We start from the raw sequence: 20,399 nt of genomic DNA, 5'->3' as shown, positions 1-20,399 counted from the left end.
CCTTGGGCTCGTTGTCTATAAAGTGGGGATTAAAACATTTCCCACAGGACTGGGGTGAGAATTAGGAATAATACATGTGAAGTGCCTCATGCTGCTCCATCTCTGCGCTTCCTCTATCCCTGTCCCAAGCTCCTGTCAGAATCAAAGGAGATGAAGCTCAGGACAGGGCCGGAGAATGGGACGGGCCCCAGGGCTCCCGAAGCCCAGCGCTCTCTGGTACACACTCCCTTGCCTTCTGCTGGGCCTGTACAGCTCACCTGTCTCCCCTGCGTGGAGAAAGTAAGGGAGCCTCACACCGTACTTGTGTGGAATCATCAGAGCCTCCTTGTAGAAATACAGGCTGTGGCCGGTGTCTTCCCACCCGACCTGCAGGGTGAAGAGGAGGAACCTGAGGTATCTGCTTCGTACCAGCCTCTTTGCTTTGCGGGCGGTGTGCCCCAAAACCCAGGCACAGCCTTCCTGTGCCCTGCTATCTCTGTTCTGTCACACAGTCTTTTAAGAATGACCAGGATCATTCGAGAGATGCAAATGAAAACAATGCTGAGATTCCACCTCCCTCCAGAAAGAATGGCTGCTATCATGAAATCAACCAATAACAAATGCTGGCGGGGCTGTGGGGAAAGAGGAACCCTGCTCCACTGCTGGTGGGAGTGTAGACTGGTGCAACCACTGTGGAAATCAGTACAGAGATACCTCAGAGAACTAGGACTGGAAGTCCCATTTGACCCCGCTATTCCACTGCTGGGGATCTTCCCCAAAGAATTAAAAGAATCATACCACAGTGATATATGTGCGCCCATGTTCATAGCAGCGCAGTTTGTGATGGCTAAAACTTGGAAACAGCCCAAATGCCCATCAACTGGAGACTGGATAAAGAAAATGTGGTTTTTTTATAAAATGGAGTACTACTCAGCCATAAAAAATGAGAAATTAGAGATATTTATAGCTAAGTGGATGCACATTGAGGTGAGACTCTTAAGTGAAATAAATAGGACACACATGTGTAAATACCGAATAGTTTCTCTGGTGTGAGAAACTGAAAGTGTAAATAAGGACTAAATGTATAATAGATAATGTGAAATAGGAAGAAAAGGGGCAAAGGGGAAGGAAGTGGGAGGGCTAGGGGAAAGGATAGAAGGGAATGGGATTAATATGAGAAAATGGAAAAATAGGAATAAAATATTTGTAAATAGGGAGGAATGGAGGGGTTGAAGGGAGGGCTGGGCAAGGGTGAAAAGTAAGAACCAAGAGAGACTATGTAAAGGTGCAAATTTCCAAAGATGAATGTCATTATATTGTATACCTAAAATGTACCAATGATTAGAATGAATAATCGATAATGCAAAATAGGAAGAAAAGATCCGAAGGGGTAGGGGTAGTGGGAGGATCAGGGGAAAGGAAAGAAGGGAAAGGAAAAATGATGAGAAATGGAAAAAATGGAAATAAAGTCTTTGTAAATAGGGAAGGGTGGAGGGGGTGAAGGGAGAGCTAGGAATGGGGAAACAATAAGAACCAAGATGCATTATGTAGAGGTACAATTCCCAGTGAGGAATGTAATTGTGTTGTATACCTGAAATGTACCAATAAAAGAATTTAATAAAAAAAAAAGAAATATATGAAATTAAAAATATATGAAATATATTAAATTAAAAAAAAAAAGAATGACCAGGAGCAGTGGCCGGGGATTTAGCTCAGTGGTGCCGCCACCTGCCTTGAAAGCGCAAGGTCCTGAGTTTGATCCCCAGTACCAAAAAAAAAAAAAGAATGACCAGGAGCAGCTGGGTGTGGGATGCCTATCAGCCTAGCACTCGGGAGGCTGAGGCAGGAGGATAGGGAGTTCAAGGCCAGCCTGAACAACTGAGCGAGGTCAAGGCCCACTGGACTGCAGAGGGAGCCCCTGTAGCAGAGTTGGGAAGGAAAAGTAGTTCGGCCCTTCCTCTCTTTGGTGCCCGCACACATGCCAAGCCGGCCGCCTGCCAGTGAGCCACATCTGCAGTCCCCCGTGGCCCTTCTGCCCTCTCTTCTCACACCACCTCTCCCCCTGCCTGGCCCTGAGCTGTTTGGGGTGAAGTGTGGGAAGATCTTCAGAAAGAGACCAACTTGGAGAAACAAGAGACAAGCTGGGGATTTAGCTCAGTGGCACCGCACCTGCCTCACAAGCACAAGGTCCTGAGTTCGATCCCCAGTACCAAAAAAAAAAGTGAAAGGGGCTGGGGGTGGGGCTCAGTGGTGGAGAGCTTCCCTGGCATTTGGGAGGCCCTAGGATCCTCCCCAGCACCAGCACCACAAAATCCATAGAGGTGGACTGGGTGTGGTGGTGCACACCTGGAATCCCAGCACTTGGAGGCTGAGACAGGAGGATTGCCGAGAGCTCGAGGCCAGCCTGAGCTACATGGGGAGACCCTGTCTCCAAAAAACAACAAAACCAACAAACAGAGAGAAGATAGATAGATAGATAGAGGATAGATAGATAGAGGATAGATAGATGATAGATAGGCAAATGAGTTAGAGGAGAGGGGCAGAGTCACACCCTTAAGAATTTGCCCAGGGCTCCCCCATCTCTCAAATTTTCTTTTGTGTGCTACGGGGGTGGTGACAGCTTTACAGGCCAACATGGGCAGAAAACAGGGCAGAAGGTGAGGTTCGGGGAGCCCCCACAACTGCTGAATCCTTGAACTCCCCGAATCCTTGCCACCCTGAACTCGTTTTTAGCGCCTGGCTCTTCTGTCCTCCCCTGGCCTTTCCTAGCTGCGTCCCCATCCCCAAAGGGGTCTGTGCGACTCTGCGAGGGTCTGGGAAGAGCGGGGACTGCTCAGCCCAGGTGTCCCCTTCACAAACAGCAACCCACGCGGCCCCTCCTCAGGTGGCCTTTCTGATCACAGTCGGTTACCAGATCGAAGCCCGCCACCATGTCGGGGAAGCGCCGCCGCAGTATGATGGTTTGCACAATGGCGTCCGTGACGAGAGCCACACTTTTGGATCTGAGAGAGAGAGATAGGGAGGCTGGGAGACATGCAGGAACCGAACCACAGCCCAGGTCGCTGGCTCCCCCCATCCTGGGCTCTACTGGCCATGTGACCCCATCCTGACCAGGCCCTGGGGGGGGGTGAGGGCGGACTGCACAGCCATGTGCTGATGAGGCCAGCAGGCCCCTAGGCTCCCCAGAGAGCCTGTACCTGAGCTGGTGCCCCCTCCACCTCTCCTGTCAGGTCCAGGGCAGGGGCAGGCAGCCACATGACAGACGCACCAAGGGACAAAAGGCTGGCATGACTCCTCAACACCACTAGGGCTTCTCCCCAGCCACCAGGTCACTTATTCCAGCCCTCCACCCTGAGGGGGGTAAGCTGTCCTGCCTGGCCTTTCCTTCAGAGCCTAAGGGGCTGGGGCTTGGATCCCCTCAGCTTTGCCTTCACTCCACCTTCTACCGGCCGTGGGAGGGACTACAGGTGCCCGCAGGCCCCTCCTGCCAACTGCTGCACAGGCCCAGGGCTCAGCTCAGAGAGTCTCCACCCACAGGCCCGGCCAGTGTCACCCAGGGCTGCGGCCAGTGAAGACCTCACACGAAGGCACACATGGCACATAGCAGACACTAGCAGAACCCCTGTGGCCAAACAAAGACAAGGGCCAGTTTTATCCAAACACCTGAGCAAAAACATCACACCCATCCCAGAGTCACCTAGGTCAGTGTGGTGTCACAGCCTGGGGATTTCAGGGAAGGACCCTAACACACAGGCACCTGCCAAGCCCCGGCTCCGCAGTGTGGACTGTGGGGTCTCCTCTCAGTGCCCCCCCTCCCTTCTCCTCTCCTCTTCCTCCCAGCCCTGTGGCTCTGTCCACATCACAGCCATATTTCATACTTGCTCTCTGAAAGGATGAGTCTGAGTCCCATAAATTCTGGGTGAATTGCTCGAAACTTGACAACTGCTTCCTGGTAAGCCTTCACCATCCACAGCGCATCATGGATCTGCCCGTCCAGTTCATACACCTGGGCACAGAGGACAGCCCGGGCCAATGTTAGGGAGGAGCAGAAGGAGTCACCTTACCACTGTTCAGTTTCTCCCAAGCCCTCTGACTTGCTCCTTGCTGCTTTTGGAGAAGTCGTATACCCCCTGGCAGCCCCCAATGCCACCAGGCCGAGCTGCCTGCCTGCGCCATGCCTGAGCTGTGCCTGGACTTGTGGGACAAATGGAGACCAGGGCCGCAGGGCGAGGGTGCAGCCAGAGTGACCCCCCAGACCCACGTCACTCTTGCCTGCCCTCTGCTTCCTGCTCCAGGATGAGCATGGCCACCAGGGACTCCAAGTGGGACATGGTTAGGACACAGTCCAGAGAGCTGGGGATGGGCAGTGGGCAAGACAGAGGAAAAGATGCTGAGTGGAGGAAGAGATGCAAAAGGAGGCGGAGTGCAGAGCCCCTCAGGGCTGGGGTGAGCACAGGGGCAGAGAAGTGCTTAGCGCGTGTGCCCGGGTTCCATCCCCAGCACCACACACACACACCACACGGGCAGGGTGCTGTTGGGTACTCTGACTGCCAGGACTGGGCTGCGGGGGGGGCCCCGAGTGCCACCCTCTGCAGCGCCCTCTGCCCTCCCTGCCACTGGGCCAGGTCTTAATCCCACTCCACTGGGCAGTGTGCGTGGGCCGTTCAGGGTCAGGACAAGAGGTAGGAGTTTTTGCAGAGATTTTAGGGTGAAGATAGGGAGAAACAATACGTAGGGGTTCCATTTCTTTCCATGGACCTCTCTTCAAAGGGATGGACAGATACAAATAAGAAAAGGTAGCTCCCCCCGAGACTTGGCACCCTTCCCACTTTTTCGTTTGTTTTTGCTCTTTGTGCTGCTGGAGATTAAATTTCCAGCTCTACCACTGAGCTACATCCTCAGCCCTTTTTTATTTCTAACACCAAGACACGATCTCACTACGTCGCCAGGCCTGGACTTGAACCTGTGATCCTCCTTCCTCAGCCTCCCAAAGAGCTGGGATGATAGGAGTGCACCGTGCCCCTGGCTCCTACCCACCTTGATAACACCAAGGAGGAAGAACGGGCGCTCCGTAGAAGTGTGTGGTGTCACACTGCAACTGGATGAAGTCAGAGGTGGCTGCCTGTCCTGACTTAGCAATGGTGACCCTCCATGGAGCCCAGGGCCGAATGACAGGGTGTAGGAATTGAGGCCAACGGGAAACAGGAAAGCCAAGAACTGTCCTGCTTCCTAAGAGGGACAACCCCTTCTCCTCACAGTCAGCTCTGGTTTGCCTGGCATCACAGGGGGCCCTGCCTTCTCTTCCGACCAGCAGCTGGCCTCACTGCACTCCACCCCACGCAGGACCTCTCCTTCCCTCCCGGCTGTGTGCCCCAGCCACACCTCTCTGGGGCTGCCCATGGTCTCCAGGCAGCCTCCTGGGCCCCATCTTCTCCCTAGACAAGCACAAGCAGCCAGCTTTCTGCTCTTTGATCTCTGGGTCCTGTTCTGCAGTCTGGGAGTTGGAGGAAGTGGGGTGAGTGGGAACTTGGCCCTATTGGCCTTGGCTCTGCTGTTTCCTCTGATGCTCTACATGACACCTGGAAAGTCACACACTCCCCAAAAAGGCTGTCCCCAGCCAGGGCGCTGAGCTCACTTGCTCAGGGGGAGGGAGATGCCCTGGCCAGAAGCTCAGGGCTCCCAGGAAGGATCAGAGGGGAGAACGTGGGTACCATTAAGGCAGCATCCAGGGTGGCTCAGCAGCACCCACAGCACCAGCTCACTGGAGCACAGCAGAACATGCTGCCCCAGAATATGCCACTGTGGCCTCAGTGTAATTTTGAGCTGAAGGCAAAGAAGCAGCACCACCAAACATACAAAAGAGGCAGCAAGTAAGGAAAGGGTCTTTGTCCTCCTCCTACCCCCCTGAAAGCAGAACAAGGTTCCCTTGTGAAGGTGTCCCTCTCTCTGCTCCATAATTTTTTTTTTCTGATACGGGAATCAAACTCGGGACCTTGTGCTTGTGAGGCAGGTAGTGGCACCACTGAGCTAAATCTCTGACACTTCTCTGCTCCATACCTTACAAACAACCTTTATCACTGGGACAGAAAGGAGCCAAGAGGACAGGTGTGCACACACAGCCTTCCATCAGCTTGCAACTTACTGCTGTGAAGCCTCAGGCCACTTCCCTCATCTTCTAACTTCTGTATTTATCACCATTGTTAAAATGGAAAATAAAATAAAATGAAATGGAACATAAGGGCTGGAAATGTAGCTCAGCAGTATAGCACCTGCCTGGCAAGCACAAGGCCCTGAGATGGATTCCTGGGGCCAAAAAAAGAAAAAGAAAATGGAACATAAGCCCCCAGGCTTATTTTAGTCTTCACTCTTTTTAAAAATTTCATTGTATTAGAAGTGACAGATGAGAAAAAAATTCATTTTATCACATGATAACATTCATCGGGGAATTTGTATCTTCACTTACTTTCTTAGGAAGCTTTCATCTGTGCACAGAGAAATTAAAATAGCACATTCTGGGGAGGTAGCTCCCGGTGCTGAGGCTGGAACCCAGGGCCCTGGGTGCACCAGGTGCTCTGCTACGGAGCCACATCCCCAGCCTCATCTGTCTGTTCCATTCTCATTTTCTCCAGACGCCATGTCTTGTGTGACATGTCTTGTGTGAGACAACATTCTGAGAGACAAAGGCACATGTGCTAATGTATGTTAAGTAGTCTTGCAATTCCCTCCACCTCGGAGAGGACATTGAATCTAGGACCTTGTGCTTTCGAGGCAGGCGTGGCACCACTGAGCTAAATCCCTGGCCCAAGTAGTCTTGCATTTTCAAAATTTCTGAATATCTAATATAGGACATAGATCAACAGATACTGTATAATTCACATAAACAAAAGTTGTTTAGGATGCTCAAAAATTTTTAAGAGTATAAAAGAGGGTCTGAGACCAGAAAGTTTGAGAACCATTGTATTAACCCAGCTTGAAATTGTTAAGGCAGGCACAGGGCCTCATCCCTATAATCCCAGCACTCTGGAAGGCTGAGGCAGAAAGGTTGCAAATTTGAGCCCAGCCTGGGCAACTTAGCAACTTAGTGAGGGCTTGTCTCAGAATAAAAAAAGAAAAAAGAAAAAGGTAGAAATGTAGCTCAGTGTAAAGGGCTTGGGTTCAATCTTTAGTACCACACACAGAAGAAAGAAAGGGCGGGGGATTCTTCCTCGGTCATCCGAGTGTCACCTCTGGATTGCAATAGGGAAGAACAGAATTCCATCCTGTACATCCTGTACCTTCCTTATCTGCTGTCATGAGGGCGTCACCTGCCCACCACCCCAGCTGGACTGGAGACTCCCGGAGGAGATGGCCTGTGTCATATAGGTCTCCTCACCTGTCTCCTACAGCACCAGGGTAGGTGCTCCACGAATAAACATTACGTTAAGAAGCATGCTATCTACCAGGAAGTCCAAAATCATTCAGCCCGGTGTTAGCCAGCTTTCTGGTACAGTAACAAATACCTGAGACTGTGAACTTTAAAGAAGGGAAGGCTCATTTTGGCTCACAGTTTTGAGGTTCCACTTCAGGGTCCCTTGTTTCTGTGGCTTGTGGGCCTGAGGCAAGGCCGCACGTCATGGTGGGACACGGGGCAGAAGGAGCTGTTCACCTCAGGGTGGCCAGGAAGCAAAGAGAGGGACAGAAAGGGACTGGCACCCCACAGTCCCTATGAGGTCCTGTCGCCAGTGACCTGAGACCTCGAAGGAGGCCCCATCTCTTCCAGGTCCCACAGCCTGTGAGCAGCGTCAGGCTGGAGAGCAAGCCTTTGAAGAACTCTCAGGATCCTTCCTGTAGCAACTAGGAAGCACGGTTTCAGGAAATGAAATGATGCTGGAGGTGGGCAGGGTAGGGCCATGCTAGCAGAATAGAAAGGAGACAATGGAAAGAAACTTAAAAAAAAAAGACAATCGTCAATCAAGTATAGGGAGATATGCAGATGATGCAGCCAGCTCCTGACAGGACTGACAGGCTTTGCAGTGGTCCCAAACCACCTACCCTGCCACCCCTGTGCCTCCCAGGGGAGAAGCTGGGACCCCATCTCCCAGCCTCTGAGCTCATTGCTTGTTCCCACAACTCCGAGTGCTGCACAGACAGGCTCTACTTCTGGGGCTGTAGATGCAGATGCCCCGTCTTCCAGTTGCCAAGGAAATCACCTCAGGGGCCGCCATGGCCTGTGCTCCTGCGCCCCTGACCTCTGGCACAGAGACCAAGGATTTGCCAGACAGATGTGGCCTGGAAGCTCGGCAGCACCCCCACTACAAGGAGGGGGGCCCCCGGGAGGAGAGGGTTGCTGCTCCGCACAGCCTCCTGCCGCGCATGTGCACAGAACAGATCCTGCCAATGAAGGCAGGCTCTGGGGAGGGCTCAGGGTTGGGGTTCTGTGGGCCTTCTGGGCTCAGCTCCCGTGGGAGGTACATGCTGCCTCCAATCAATCATATCTCACAGGTTATTGGAAAAGCAAAGGATTATGAGTTTGTATTTGTAAAGAAGCAGAAATGATAATTTTTTTTTGAGACAAGGTCTTGCTACATAGTTCAGGCTGGCCTCAAACTCACAGCAATCCTGTCTCAGCCTCCCGAGGGCTGGGCTTACAGGCCTGTGACACCATGCCATTTTATCTATTACAAATAGATAAAACTTGAGTTTGTAAGTACAACTAGGTGGTGTGAGTCCTTCACCTATGAGCAATTGACACAAAATGCTGCCAAGTCTATGTAACACGCTTTGAATTAAAGGCACAGTGAAGCCAAGCGTGGTGGTGCACACCTGTGATCCTAGCACTCTGGGGGCTGAGGCAGGAGAATCAGTGCAAGTTAGAAGCCAGTGTGAGCTAAGTAATGAGTTCAGGGCCTGCCCGAACTACATAGCCAGACCCTGTCTCCAAAACCTAAAATAAATAAATAAACATACACCAAGGTCAATTAAGGACATCTTGATTTTGTGGCTGTTATTCTTGGGGATAGAATCTAGGGTTTCACCTGGGCTAAGCATGTGCTCTACCACTGAGCTACACTCAGCCTCAATTTTCAATTGTAGTTTCATTGAAGAAATGAAAATCCATGGGGAAATTATTTAAATTACATAGGCCCTCTATAAACTGATACACAGTAATATCACAGGCTTACTGTCTATAATACGATAGAATTGTAGCACTATGTAAGGAGCAGGGGAAAGTAATTTGCTCATGATCACACCCCTCGTCTGTATCGGAGCAGAATGGAGGGACTGGGGTGCACGAGCAATCAGCTTCCCACACCCCAGCGTCCTTCACTGAGCAAGTGTGGGGCTTGTACCATGGGCCGAGCAGACATAGACAGCTTTGCCTCCTAATCGCATTTAATCCTCAAAATGACACTGTTAGGCCACTCTCATTTTTACAGAGAAGGATTTTGAGGCTTAAAAAGTTTAAGAAATTCAGCCCCGCTGCAGCTAATGCGGGCAGAGGTCTGTCAGGCTTCAGGATCTCGGGAGTGAGAATGTGGCTCAGAGTGAGAGCAGATGCTTAACATGCTCCAGGCCCTGGGTACCATTACCAGCACCAAAATAAACACAGGGCACTGTTTATTGATGGCCAGGGCATCAGCGTCATCCTTGGCCCACATGGTGTCACCCAAGGAAGACATGCCTGAGTCTCACCCAGGCTCATCATATCAGAATCCGGAGTAAAATCAGTTCTCCTTCTTTTTCTTTTTGCTACCAAGGATTGAACTCAGGACCTTGTGCTTGCGAGACAGGCACAGTACCACTGAGCTAAATCCTCGGCCAAGTTCTTTTTCTTTTGTAAACTTCTTGGGTGATTCTAACATATAATGTGCAACTCAGTGAAGACCTATGAGGATTTTTTAGCCCAGCATGGTGGTGCACACCTGTAATCCTAGCACTTGGGCGGCTGAGGCAGCAGGATCACCATTAGTTTGAGGCCAGCCGGGGCTGCACAGTGAGTTCAAGACCTGTCTGAACTACATAGTGAGACCCTGTCTCAAAAAAAAAAAAAAAAAAGACCTATGAGGTTTCATACTTCTCAGACAAAAAAGCAGCGCATTTCTAGCAAGAGTGCTGCCACACAGGGAGCAGAGAAAAGGGAGTTTTCTTGCAAAGTGACACCAATACCATGCATGAAATCAAACCTTGTCACCTCAACAAGGAACCAGGTGAGATTTCTCTCTTTTTGCTTTTTTCCCCCTTTGCACTGAGCTATACCCCCAGCATGTTGTTGTTGTTGTTGTTGTTGTTGAGACAGGGACCTGCTAAATTGCCAGAGCTGGGCTTGGATTTATGCTCCTCCTGCCTCAGTTTCCTAGAGGACTGGGATTCCAGACATGTGCCACCACAGCCAGCTCAAGTGGGGTTTCTAAAATCCAAGGACAGCAGGAGCACTGGGGCACCAATGTAGCTTGTGATACAAGTGATGTCACCCAAGAGTATCGTTGGGGTCTCGGTGCAGGGCCTGCCTCCGCCTCTCTTCAGAGTCCTCCCTCAGGGCAGTACAGTCGCCTGTTGCAATCCCTGTGGGTCTGGAAGAGCTCACCAGGGACCCAGTCTGGGCCTGGGATTCAGGTCGTGGGGGCAGGGGCTGGAGCCCAGGAGATAAGACCCGCCTAGCGACTGTTGCTAGAGGCGAACAGCCTTTGTTACCGAGCATTAGTAACACAATAGGAGATCGAACAGCCAGGATAGTCCATCAACTTCGTCTCCAGGCCCTGAATTAGCCCAGGACTACGAAGGGGGAGGTGACGCGCGGCTCAGCAAAAGAATTCCAGGGCAGACTGTTTTTAGTTGTTAATATGTCCGTGGCCCCCCTCCTCGGCCTAATGGGGGCATTAAGGCCTAGACTCTCCATGGCCAGAGGCTTTGTTCCTGGGCCGGGCCAGAATAAACAGCCACATCCCATCCCCCTCAGCCTCAAATTGAAGCTGAAATTCTAGCAGCTGCCACCTGGGGGTGGGGGAGCCGGAGCCCCCCTTCCCCCGGCTGGGGCACAGCTCGGGGGTGGGCAGGTCCCCGGGCCTCTCCACCTCAGGCTCCAGAAGGACGGGGGAAGGTGGAATAGGACCCCAGAGTTCTGCCCTTCCCTCTCTCCTTCAGCCCAACTTCCCTGCAGCTCCCTGCAAACACATCCCCACCACACACTCTGAACCCAGCTGGGCCCTGCACCCTCTCTCGGGTTCCCTCTGCCTCCTGCTGGTTCTGCTAGAGACACGGGTTCCCTCTCCACTCCCCAGAGTTGCCCAAAAGAAGCTGGTCCTTGCAAAAGGCCTTTCCCTTCCAGGAAAGCAGCCAGCTCAGCTCATCCTGGGTTTGTCACTTCCCCTCGCATATCAGCGGGATGCTGAGAGCCTACACAGGAGACAAGCACCCCATTTTGGAGCCTTGATCGCTTTCCAGTTACCCCTGACAACCCATGTGGCCTTGATCAAGCTCTCTGACCTTTGGCAGCCTCAGTTTCCACATCTGTGAAATGCGCTGCTATCTTCTTAAGTCAGGTTTATTGTGTTTTGTAAAGGTCAAGGTGACCTTTCTCCAACTGTGTCTGAAGCAGGCAATGTGCATTCGAATCACCAGGAGGGACTGAAGGACTGAAAGGGGAGTAGTAATGAGCCTCACAGATCCCAGGCCCTACCCCCCAGCACAGAATTAGCGCTTTTTTTTTCTCAGTATCAGGGATTGAACTCAGGACCTCGTACTTTCCAGGCAGAGGCGGTGCCACTGAGCTAAATCCGCAGCCCCCACCAACACAGAATTAAATCCTCAAGGTCCAGTCTAAAACAGGTTTTAAACAGCAACTCTAAATTATTTCTTGGGCCAGGATTTAGCTCTGGCTCTGCCACCTGCCTCGCAAGCGCAAGGTCCAGACTTCAGTCCCCCTTACCAAAAACAAAAATTTATTCCTGTGCATCCCAAGAAGCCCCGGGAATCAAACTCAGGACCTTGTGCTTGTCAGGCAGGTCCAGTGCCACTGAGCTGCATCCCCGCCTTTCCAAGGAGATTTTAAAGTTTCTGTTTTTGTTTATTTGTAGTGCCCGGGATGGAACACAGGGCCTTGCAAGCACTCTGCCCCTGAGCTACACCCTGGCCCCCATACCACAAGCCTGAGGACCCCCAGCATGTATGATTACCTCATGCCGTCTTCTGGGGGTGCCCTGCAGCATGCGATCTGGTGCCAGTATGGGTTTGCCCGCAATCTAGTTGGGAAATCAGGGTTTACATTCAATGGTCAAGTGACACACTCAGCACCTATGGGGTGCGGGAATGTCACAAAGGGACTGAGACGCTGGTGCAGTGCCACATACTCCTCATTCCAGTTGCTCAGGAGGCACTTTTTTGAGGCCCTGTCACAAAATAGAGGGAAGTGTGGGGCTGGGAGGTATCTTGGGGTAGAGCATTAGCCCAGCATGTGTGAAGCCCTGGGCTCAATCCTCAGTACTGTAAAATTAAAAAATGAATAAAGGGGGCTCAGGAGTGAGAAGCTGAGGGGGTGAAGAAGGTACTGGCTGAGTTACTAAGGAGGTACCCAGAAAGCACCAAGGACCTAGATGGGGGGAGTCCGTGCTAGGACAGAGGAGAGTTTCTTTGGGTCTTACAGCTCCAGCTGGCCAAGAACTCAGGGGAATCCCCCTGCGTCAGCCTCCCAAGCACTGTGATAACAGGCCTGCGCCACCACACCCAGCTGGAGAGAGGAGTTTCCAAAGCCTGGAAATCAGATGTTCTTTGAAGAGCAATTTCTTCCCTACCTGGGCCAGGCCCCATGCCCACTCAACTCTTCCAGAAATCCTTTTCTCAGTGGAAAATGGAGTAGACCCTCCCTTTTCTTTTAGGATTATTTGTGCCAGGCCTTATTTACTCTGATCACAAACCCGGTGAAAGCTCTACTCAGGGGCAAAGGTGAGGCTCCCTCTCACTTCTCAAAAACTCTGTAACCGAGTCGGGCTGTGGCTCAGTGGCAGAGCACTTGGCTAGCATGCGCAAGGCCCTGGGTTCCAGCTCAGCAGTGGGGGAAACAAACTCCAGGTCTGCATGCAGGGGGTTCAAACAGAGAATGCACAGCAGACCCAAGTGGTGAATGCAGAGTAGCCTGGGACATGGGACTCTCTTGGGTCCACTTCCAGGGGAGGCTTCCTGAGGACACGTGTGTGCATGCACGTGTGTGTGTGTGTGTGTGTGTGTGTGTGTGTGTTTCCATTCAGGGAAAGGGACAGGGCTCCACACAGGGAGATGGAACAAATAGTGCTAGAGGGGCCTTGAAGGCTTCAATTCAAACTAAAGGTAACAAAGTGACGGAAGTCTTAATCAGAGCTTTTTAAAAAGAAACAGTGTAAAATATCATCCACCTTACATTGCACTGCTTCCACAACATTTGTTTCATTTTATAGATGGATATGGATACATGTGAAAACAATGTCTCAGCAGGCAATTTATTGTAGCCTCCCCATCCCTCTCCCAGGAAGAGGGTGAGAACTTCCATCAAATTTTCCAGAGGTTAGGAATAATGTTACTGACTCTGAGTTTCTGGGGCTCAGTGACCGGGCTCTTTGGGGTCTAGCTCAGCAAACAATCTCCTGACTGTACCTGGGCTTTGAGGAGGGAATTTCCTCACTGAGAAGCACAAATGTCTGGTCTGATAGCTTTCTCTGAAAACAGAGTTCCCATTGGCTTATTTATTTCTTCTAGTTCTTAGGAATTTGATCATTGTTAATCAGTCTCCTGGCACCCTATGACTTCTGAGTATACAAACAATAAAGTTTCTGAGCCTGCAAAACTACAATGCTGCCACCCTGTGGGCCCTTCTACAAGCCTGAAGATCAGTCCTAAGGCTTTGTATACTCAACAAATATTTTAGCCAGACCTGGTGGTGCATGCCTGTAATCCTAGCATTCTGGGAGGATCACTGGTTTGAGTCCCACCTGAGCAACATAGCCAGACCTTGTTCAGAATGAAAAACTTAAAAAAGGCTGGAAAGTAGCTCAGTGCAAAGGCCCTGGGCTCAATTCTCAGTACCAAAATAAAATAAAATATCAAATAAAACCTGTTATTCTATGTGGATCCCCTGCCCAGAAACTCTTGGCCTTAAAAACTTGTAACTTGGGCCGAGGATTTAGCTCAGTGGTTTCGCTGCCTGCTGCGCAAGTACAAAGATCCAAGTTCGATCCCCGGTACCAAAAAAAAAAAAGAACTTATAACTCTCCCAAATATTTGCCTTTGTATAACTGGCACATAGCACAGTGCCAGGCATGGAGGAGAACCTTGCAGGTGTTTGATGAATAGGTGAAAGAAGAAAAAGAAAGAAGAAGGGAAGAGGACAGGGAGAGGGAGAGGGAGAGGTTGCGGAAAGGCTGGGGCAGTGAATTGCAAGAGGGTCTCACCTCAGGTCAAGAGTTGAACTTTTATCCCCCAACAGTTGGGAACCACACGTGCAGAAAGTGTAGACTTGAAAGTATAGAATCACACGGGTGGAAAGGAAGGTTACAGAAGGTAGGGGCAGGGGCAGGGATGTAGCTGTGTGGTAGAGCATGTGCTTTGTGTATACAAGGCCCTGGCTTCCATCCCCAGGACCTGCAGGGAGGGAAGGTGGGAAGGAAGGAGAGAGGAGTCCAGTACAGACTGATTTGGGGGGAAGTCTTGGAGGGGCACCATCAATGCACTGAGGTTTGGACCCAGAGCAAATGAGGGTGAGAGAACCCCAGCCGGGAGGAAGGGGTGGCCCTCCTCACAGACTCCTTAGCAACCCTTCCCCGAGCTCCGCGGCAGGACCCTCACGTGGGGCTGTGGGACCTTGAAGACAGCACTTCTCGCAGCCTCTCTGACAGCGGACGCTTGTCTCCGCAAAGGGCCTGCAAGGAGTCATCCATCCCCACTGTGTCATGCAGCCAGCTCCATGGGTCATACTCACCAACTGTCCAGTACCAAGAGCACTGTCCTTGGTGACTTAGGGATCTAAATCTCCACATGAAAGGGAAAGGCCAAGAAACGTCCAGGAGTGAGGCACGGCTCAGTGGCAGTGACAGTCTGCCTGCGCTAGCCCAGTCCAGGGCAGGGTCTGGTGTTCAGTGACCCTGGAAAGGCCCAGGTCCCTTTACACCAGAGACCTGGGCAGACAGCAGAGGGCACTCGACCCCCTACGCGGTGGGCTCGGGACAGCAGGCAGAGCAGAGGGGCTGAGAGGAGAAGGGAGGGCTGGGCTCACCGGCATCAGCCTGGTTCTGATCTCCAGGAAGAGCACTTTGTCCTGATAGAACTCCTTCAGGGCCTGGAAGATGTAGTCTTTGAACACCGGGGCGTGAAGGACAAGGCCAGAGATGGACATGAAGATGCGCTGAAGCTTTGTCCGCAGGGCATCTTGACTGGAGTAAGTCCTCTCAGGGTTCTTGGTCACAAGACTGAACACCCGCTGCAGGCTGCACGACAGAGGGGGAGCTAATGGCAAGGTGGTGTAGCACGAGCCTAGCACGCCACGCCCAAGACCCTGGATCCCATCCCCAGGATTGTGCCTCAAACACCAAAAAACAGAGGGGGAATTAAGGAAGCTGCAGACTGTTGTCTCCAAGCAACTGTAAGATTCCTGTTCATCAGAAATCTCAAACTCAGAAGCAAACCAGGCGCATCCTAGTGAGAGGAGACCCAGGAGACGGCAAGAGAAGCACACCCAGCTTTCTCAGGCAAGCCGGTCCCTACTAAGAAGCCGGCTGCTTCCTCTAAGGGCCTTGAGAGTCAGCGGGCAGCTGGGCTCTCCCATTCTCCTTCCACATGTTTGGCTGATCTGACCACATTGTACTCAGATCCTAGACTGAGCTCTCTCTGGTGTTTACAGACTGAATTGTGCCCTCACTCCCCAAATTCCTGTTGAAGCCCTAACCTTCCATGTGACTATGTTTAGACATAGAGCCTTTTAAGGAGATGTTTAAGGTTAAATAAGGTCATGAGGGTGGGGCCGATCCAATAGGACAGAAGAGGAGGAAGAGACCCCAGATGCATGTGTAGGCAGAGGGAAGCCCACCACACAGCCCTACTACATGCAGGTGCCGGCATTCCTAGGTGAGCGCACACAAGAGAACCAACCCTGCCTGCACCTTGTTCTTGGACTGCCAGCCTCCACAACCGTGAAATAATTCATTTCTGTTGTCTGCTAGTCAGTGGTGTTCTGCCATGGCAGCCCAGGCAGAATAAAGCAGGGCATGGTGGGAATAACTCTAGACTTGGCACTCCAAGAGCCAGGTTCCAATCTCCAGTTGGTCATGTAACAGCAGTGTGGCCTTGGGGAACTAGTTGTCTTAGTCTTGCAGAGCTTCTTGCTTCTCGCTTTATAAAGCGAGATAACCATACTTATACCATTACTGTACAAGTCCCTAGGAAAATGCTCCAACCAGGGATTTAGCTCAGTGGCACAGTGCCTGCCTTGCAAGCACAAGGTCCTGAGTTCAATCCCTGGTACCAAAAAAAAAAAAGTGCTCCATTGGGTGCTCCCAATGGCTTTGCCTGCAAGGACCCCACACACACTATATTGCTACCCCTTCTAGTGTAAAGGATGCTTGATTACTTTTTATTATCAACCCTCCTTTGTTGATGATGATGTTGTTGGTATTGGGTGTGGAACCCAGGACCTAATATGCTAGGCAAGCTCTCTACCACTGAGCTACACCCCCCAGCCCTTTAAAAAAAGTTTTGCTAGGCATGGTGGTGCATGCCTATAATTGCAGCAGCCCAGAGGCTGAGGCAGGATGATCCCTGAAAGTTTGAGGTAAGTCTGGACTATATAGTAAGACTCTGTCTAAAAAAATGTACTGGGTTCTGCCACCTGCCTTGCAAGCACAAGGTCCCGAGTTCGATCCCTGGTACAAAAAAATGTACTGGGGGTGGCAAAAAGTGTTTAATTAATTAACTAAAATTCTTTCCTGTTGAGACAGGGTGTTCTTGTTCCCCAGGCTAGCCGTGAACCTGCGGTTCTCCTGCCTCAGCCTTCCTAGTAGCTGGAATTACAGGTGTGTGCCACAGTGCCCAGTTGCCTGATCTCTTCAGATCTCACCAGATCTGGGCTTGCAGAGGGGGAAAGACCCGGGCTGGTCTGTGACAAGCGCTTCTGGGCCACGGCTCACCTCTTGTCGAACTCAATGACGTCCTTGGGCTTCATCTTTTTTCGAAGCTCCTCCATTGAGAACCACTGTGAACACTCTCTGGTCTTAGGGTTTCGGGGAGGTGGGTTGGCGAACTTGAACAGCAAGTCTCCCCTTTGAGTGGCGCAGAAATAGCAGTGGGGCCTGTAGGTGATGTTCTTTACCACCCACTCCGTGCTCACCAGGCTGAATTCGTGGAGGTGTAAGGCAGCCCCTGGACAAGGAAGAAGAAAGCAACAGACAAAGGAGGTGAATTCCCCTCGCCCAGGATTGGGGCCCAGGAAGAGCCATGCAGGAAACAGGAATCCCAGGAAAACACGAGGGTTTCTGTCTGGCCAAGTTCCTGGGACTTGAACACAATGTACCTTTCTCTTCCAGGACCTCCTGAACCTATTTCTTGCCTTTATTGCTCCAGCATGGCCAAAGCCTTCTTTACTATAGTTAAAAGTGGGGCTTCTAGGTGGCTATAGTGGCACCTATAATTGCAGCACTCTGAGAGGCTGAGGCAGGAGGGTCACAAATTTGGACAATTTAGAGACGGCCTTGTTTCAAAAAGGAAAAAAAAGAAAAGAGTGGGGTTTTGAGGGTTCTCCTTTTCTGTAGTCCGAAGGCCTGGGTGGTCTCATTCAAGAGGGGCTGCATGGTAGGGTGAGAGGGTTTCAGGCTTGGAATCATGAGACTGGAGTTCAAATCAGGGCTCTGTCAGTTTCTCCCTCTCTGCTCGAAGCCAGAGCCTAATTTAATCCAAGCCTTGCCACCTAACGTTGCATGAAGGGTTGTAATAAGGTCAAGCCCAGGCCCCATCCTGCTGCCGCCCTTGTGCTTAGCGCTCTTATCTTTACACACTTGTCCTTTTTTTTTGAGATGTTGCCTCACTACTTATTTCAGGACGGTCTTTTACTTTTCTTTTTTCTTTTTGGTACCGGGGATTGAACTCAGGACCTTGCACTTGCCAGGCAGGTGCAGCGCCACTGAGCTACATCCCTGGCCCTCACTATGTCATTCAGGCTAGCCTTGAACTCACTATGTAACCCAGAGTGCCCTCCAACAAGCAGTGATCCTCCTGCCTCAGCTTCCCTAGTGCTAGGATTATGGGCGTGTGCCACCACACCTGGCCAAGCAGCTGTTTTGGGGGGTTTTTTTTGGCTTTTTTTTTTTGGTACTGGGGATTGAACTCTGGACCTTGTGCTTACAAAGCAGGCACCAGAACCACTGAGCTATATCCTTGACCAGCAGCTGTTTTTTGGTGTTTTTTCTGGTACCAGGGATCAAACTCAGGTCCTTGCAGGAGGCGGCAAAACCACGGAGCTAAATCCCCAGCCCCAGTAGCTGTTTTTTTAAATAAATTTTATTTTATTCCTTTGCCCCCCTCAAACTCCTCCCCTTAAAAAAATATATATATAGCAAAACATTTATTGGCACACTTTAGACCTACATAATGATAACACTCGTAGGGAATTTGTACCATATGCAATACCTCCCGCCTCTTTTTTCCCCATCCCCTCTCCCCTCAAGCCCTTCTCCCCTCCCTATGCACAAAATAAGCAGCTATTTTAAATTAAATTTTGGAGCTGGGGGTGGAACCCTGGGCCTCATGCATGCTAGGCAAGAGCTCTATCACTGAGCTGCACCCTCGCCCAGCAAGCAGCTATTTACATGTGCAGGATTACGGCTGTTTCACCATTCACAAGAATATGCTCTATCGCACTAGGATGCTTTTCCTATTGCCCCTGGAGAAAGGGCAGAAGACAGGCTTGTGAGGAAGTCATACAGGGAATGACAGTGTTCTCTGGACTGAAACCATCTCATAGTGCGATGCTCGTCTAGCCTTGCTAGGAGACCAGGGTCCCCAGGCCTGCTCTTCCCTGTCTCCTAGGCTGCATCCCCAGTGAAGCCAGACTTCTGATTTCTAGGTAAAGCCACCCCCTTCCTAGTTTGCCAATGAGAGCAAAGAGCACTGTAGCTGATGGACGGACGTTCTCTCTACTCCACGTAGGATAACAACAGCTCCAGTGTAAGGTCCCCCATACCCCAGCACCCCATAACCACCCCTCTCCACATCTGACCTTTTGGCATCTTCTGTAGAATATGAAACACCTTGCTGTTCTCGATGAGGCTCTTGGCCCAGAAGAAGTGCATGCTGGGTGGGAACTGCAGGGTCTCTTTGGCCTCCTCAACCTCACCGCTTTTGAGGCCCATGAGGTACTTATTGACCTTCTTCTCCTGGCCCTTCATCTCCACAGACATCCCAAGCCGCATGGTCTTCTCTTTCAGTAACAGCTCTTTCCGTAGGTCATCTATGTAGGTGTTGGTGCTGACCAAGGATGTGGCCGCCACCACAACCAGGGGCAGCAGGGCTGGCCACCCCAAAGGAACCTGCACCGCCATCAGGATGCCTGCAAGTGAGAAGGCACAGGTGGAGATGGGGGACTCGGAGGGGTGTGGGTGACTGGGAAAGGCCACACGGCGAAAGGTCAGACTCCAGGAGCAAGGCTTTGGGGACCTGCCCGGCACCCTAAGCCACACACTCAAAACTGAAGGCTGAACTCTGCTTTCCTTCTCCCATTCATTCCCAGATGATCAAGATCCAGGATATCGAAAGTTTCTTCTCTGAGAACCCAGAGAAAAAAATCCCAATTACAGACATAGAGTATGAGGCTTCCCAAACAGCAAGCTGGGGCCAGGGATCTAGTTCAGTGGTTCTCCTGCCTGCCTTGAAAGCGCAAGGTCCTCGAGTTCAATCCCCGGTACCAAAAAAACCCAAAAAACCAAAAAAACCCCAGAAAAACCAAATACCAAGCTGCCATGAGAAAATAAGCCCTGCTCACGCACTGCAATCCAATCCGCCCCTCCCTATTGCAGTACTAGGGGACTAACGGGGCCTTTCCATTGAGCTACATCCCTGCCCTGGTATTTTTCTTTTGTTTTTTTTGGGGGGGGCGGATTGAGACAGGGTCTCACTAAATTGTCCAGGCTGGGCTCAAACTCCTGATCCTCCAACCTCAGTCTCCCAGAGTTAGTACAGGTGTGTGCCACCACATCCAGCTTTGCAAATCAAATTTTTAAAGTTTCACTTTTAAGCTAGATATGGCAGTATTGTGATCCCAACACTGTACTCTGGGAGGCGGAGGCAGCAGGAGCACAAGTTTGAGCCCTGCTTGGGCAACTGAGTGATTCAGCAAGACCCTGTCTGAAAATGAAAAAATATAAAGGGCTGGGGAGGTAGCTCAGTGTGAAAGCTCTGGTTCAATTCCCAACACTGTGAAATTTAAAGTTTTA

At 51.1% G+C, this 20,399-nt stretch overlaps 1 protein-coding gene across 1 annotated transcript in view; it reads right to left on the bottom strand.

Annotated features, from left to right (window-relative positions):
- The window catches only part of Ada2 (adenosine deaminase 2), a 29,459-nt gene that overhangs the window by 3,093 nt on the left and 5,967 nt on the right, over window positions 1-20,399 (bottom strand). The window contains exons 2-7 of the mRNA XM_087186210.1: window positions 19,187-19,516; window positions 17,103-17,334; window positions 15,197-15,407; window positions 3,858-3,985; window positions 2,891-2,981; window positions 258-366 (exon numbers count right to left, since the gene is read on the bottom strand). Of these exons, the coding sequence (XP_087042336.1) occupies window positions 258-366; window positions 2,891-2,981; window positions 3,858-3,985; window positions 15,197-15,407; window positions 17,103-17,334; window positions 19,187-19,508 (1,093 nt within the window). The 5' untranslated portion in view covers window positions 19,509-19,516. The remainder of the gene's footprint in view (window positions 1-257; window positions 367-2,890; window positions 2,982-3,857; window positions 3,986-15,196; window positions 15,408-17,102; window positions 17,335-19,186; window positions 19,517-20,399) is intronic.

This window comes from Heterocephalus glaber, unplaced genomic scaffold, assembly GCF_053883595.1.
Source record: "Heterocephalus glaber isolate CG9 unplaced genomic scaffold, H.glaber_assembly_v1.0 deba00000281, whole genome shotgun sequence".
NCBI classification, from domain to species: Eukaryota; Metazoa; Chordata; class Mammalia; order Rodentia; family Bathyergidae; genus Heterocephalus; species Heterocephalus glaber.
Note: the sequence above shows the minus strand (reverse complement) of the source record. Positions and strands in the feature narration are given on the sequence as shown.